The sequence below is a fragment of the Suricata suricatta genome, chromosome 11, assembly GCF_006229205.1.
Source record: "Suricata suricatta isolate VVHF042 chromosome 11, meerkat_22Aug2017_6uvM2_HiC, whole genome shotgun sequence".
In the NCBI taxonomy this organism is placed as follows: Eukaryota; Metazoa; Chordata; class Mammalia; order Carnivora; family Herpestidae; genus Suricata; species Suricata suricatta.
In genome coordinates, this window is record NC_043710.1 from 48,727,888 (window position 1) to 48,730,721 (window position 2,834).

General features: G+C 58.9%; 1 protein-coding gene across 1 annotated transcript in view; it reads right to left on the reverse strand.

The window, feature by feature from the left end:
* Positions 1 to 731, reverse strand: part of TUB (TUB bipartite transcription factor) — an 83,487-nt gene extending 82,756 nt beyond the window's left edge. Inside the window, exon 1 of the mRNA XM_029956208.1 lies at positions 461 to 731. Coding sequence (XP_029812068.1) covers positions 461 to 516 — 56 coding nt within the window. The 5' untranslated portion in view covers positions 517 to 731. The remainder of the gene's footprint in view (positions 1 to 460) is intronic.
* Positions 732 to 2,834: the final 2,103 nt, after the last annotated feature.

Sequence of the window (2,834 nt, forward strand, 5' to 3'; positions counted from 1 at the left end):
GGGGCGGGCGGGGCGCCTGGCAACCCGGCTGGCGCCCCGACAGCCCGCCCCGCCCGCCCTCCTGCTCCGCGCGGCCGTCCGTGCTCACCCACCGCCCCAGGGGCCCCTCCTCGCTCCCTCGTGCGGTTTGGCGCGGGTGGACACGCCAGGGCAGCCGGGCTGGGATGGGGGTGGGGTGAGGTGGGTGGCAGCTCCTCGGACCCGGTGCCCCTGTGCCCTCCTCCGCCGGCTCTGCCCCGCAGGTGCGAGGACACCCTCACGCTGCTCCGGCTTCAGATAGCCGCCGCTCTCGGTACCGACGACCCAGGCGCTCGAGGGTCCGGGTGCAGCCCGGGGGTCGGAGCGCTGACGGCCGAGTTCCCCCGGAGCTCTGCTCCTCCGGCGGGTGTGCGTGCAGGGGAGGGCGCCCACGCAGGGCCACGCGGGGACCCGGGGAGCCCACCCTGTAGGCGGCCCCTACCTGTCGTAGCTCCAGCGGCTGTAGGACAGGGTCCGGTGGCTGCTTACTCCCTCCATCGCCACCTCCAGGCTCGGCTCTCGGCTCCGCCGCGGCGGCAACTGCTGCGTTGGGCTCGCCTTTCGCTCGCTGCGGGCCCGGCCAGGGCGCGGGCGGAGGACTGTACCATTCACCCCCCCTCCGGGGGGGGGTTGACCCCCTCCGGCTCTGCCAATGGCGGGGACGCGAGGGCTGCGGGGACCCGGGCCCGCGGGGCCCCCTCCCCCGCACTCCAGTCCCGCGGGGGCGCGGCTGCAGCAGCCCGCACGGCTTATTTATTTATTTCCGATGTGTGCTCCGCGTCGCCATGGCAACCGCTCCATCTTTTCCGGCGTCACTAGGGCACCGCTGCTTTCAAACATTCCCGGGACCGGGATTGCTAAAAGGCTGTCTCCTCTCCTGCTCCCAGTCCTCAGGCTTCCTCTGCAGAGCCGCCCCCTCCTTACTGGAGTAGACTCATCCATTCACTTCCCCCAACCTTCCACTCCAATTGCCCCCCTTCTCAGGAATGGGAATACCCATCCCCCGAATTTTGAGGACTCCCGCCATCTCCCAGCTCCTTCTCCCCTAGCACGTAAGTCTTTTAATTACCAGAGTCCCCCTCCTAAAAGTGGCGAGACTCAGCCGCCTCCTTACCCAAAGGAAAACCCACTTCTTCCTCCCTCTTCTCCCACAGGATTCCCTTGGCCCCGCTATTCAGCGTACACAGTGGCCCTCTTGGGTTCCAAGGACCGGGCTCTGTAAACACACCCACGTCTGGGCCATGTCTGTTTATTTTCCTTGTGTTTTCCCTTCATTACTACTAAAGATACTTTGGAAAAAACCCAGCTGTGTTGGCTCAACTAGCAGAGAGTGTCGTCTTCATCTATACCCGGCAGAGAAAAACCTAGGGAAGACTATGGGGAAAGGGGCCGAGACACGCAGAGGGAAGGCTGCCCCCTCCTTCTCTTCCCTTCCCCCACCTTGGGCTGCTGGCTGCAGGGATTTTCAGGTATAATCTTCTTGCAGAGGTCGTGGAAGCCTAAGAAGGACCTTTCAGTGCAGCTGTTGTGGCGGCAATAACCCGGGTCAGGGTGGAGGTGTCCGCGGTGGGGAGGAGGCGCACAGGGAGGTAGCCTTTGAGCTACACTAATCCAAGGATCAGGGGCAACTCTCTGTGAAATGAGACCTGCCGTGTCCGCTGTGGGTTACAGGCTTGCAAGTGGCAGCACACCTGTTGCATCCAGTTCACAAATGTGGTTTTGTTTTTTTTCAGTGACTAAATTGACAGCAATTAATGGAGAGATTGAATAGATTGAATCTTTTGTCCTCTCTTGAAAGCTAAGAAAATCTTGCAAGCCTTGGGCCTGCCTTGGCCGAGAAGTGGCTGCTCTCCTGACAGGGAGCATGTGTTCTCCTATGGGCCTCAGGCCCCAGCCAGCCATCTTCTTCCACTTATATAACTAGTCCCTATAGCTTTGGAGTTTGCCACCCTGGGCAACAGTCCTCTCTGTAACCAATGGTTTCCCGTGGCCCTCAAGAGTCGAGCAAATGCATCATTAAGCAGTATTTACCAAGAATCAGGTCCTCAGCAAAATGCTGTAAATAGCAAGCAGACAGTCACTACCTTGTGGAGTGTATAGACTGACACGCATCGACTGACCCCTAGAGAACTACTGTTTCACAACCACATCTTGATGGTGAGTCTCTTGGCATACCCATGACCACAGAAGTGGTGGACTGTGACTCCAGAATCTACTTGTTACAAGTGCGAGAAGCCTTATTTCATGGTCTGGGTAAAGGTGAGGGGAGAATGCCCCGATCTGGAGAATGTGTGGTGTTTGTGGGACCTCCCACAGACACTGCAGAACCAGAAGCCACAGCTCCTGCCCCATATGTTATCAGACAAGTGTCCAAGGATGTTCTTTCCCCAAAACCTGATGGAAGGGCAACAGAACCTAAGAAGGGTACTCCCTCACCAAGAGGAGTCCTGCTCCAGCAGCACCACCCCACTCTGACACAGGCTCACAGAGACCCACTGGGGCTGACGCTGGACACTGGCTGCCAGGCCCTCGCAGCCTGCCTTGGTGAGGTCACTCGGGCCAGTGGTAGTAAACACATAATTCCCTATTCTACACCACCAGGGAACCAGGTAGTTGGTACAAGACAAGAGCTCTATAGCTATAAGAGTCAATAGCAGGTGTACTGGACTCCCAGACCCTCATCTCCAAATCCTGACACCCCTGGGTACAAACAAGAAGCTCAAAGCTAGGTTTCTTGAGCCTGGGCTGAGATCCGTGGAGAAGCTCCATTCCAGACATGAGCCCTGAGCTACGCAGATCGAAGAGCCTACCAAAGC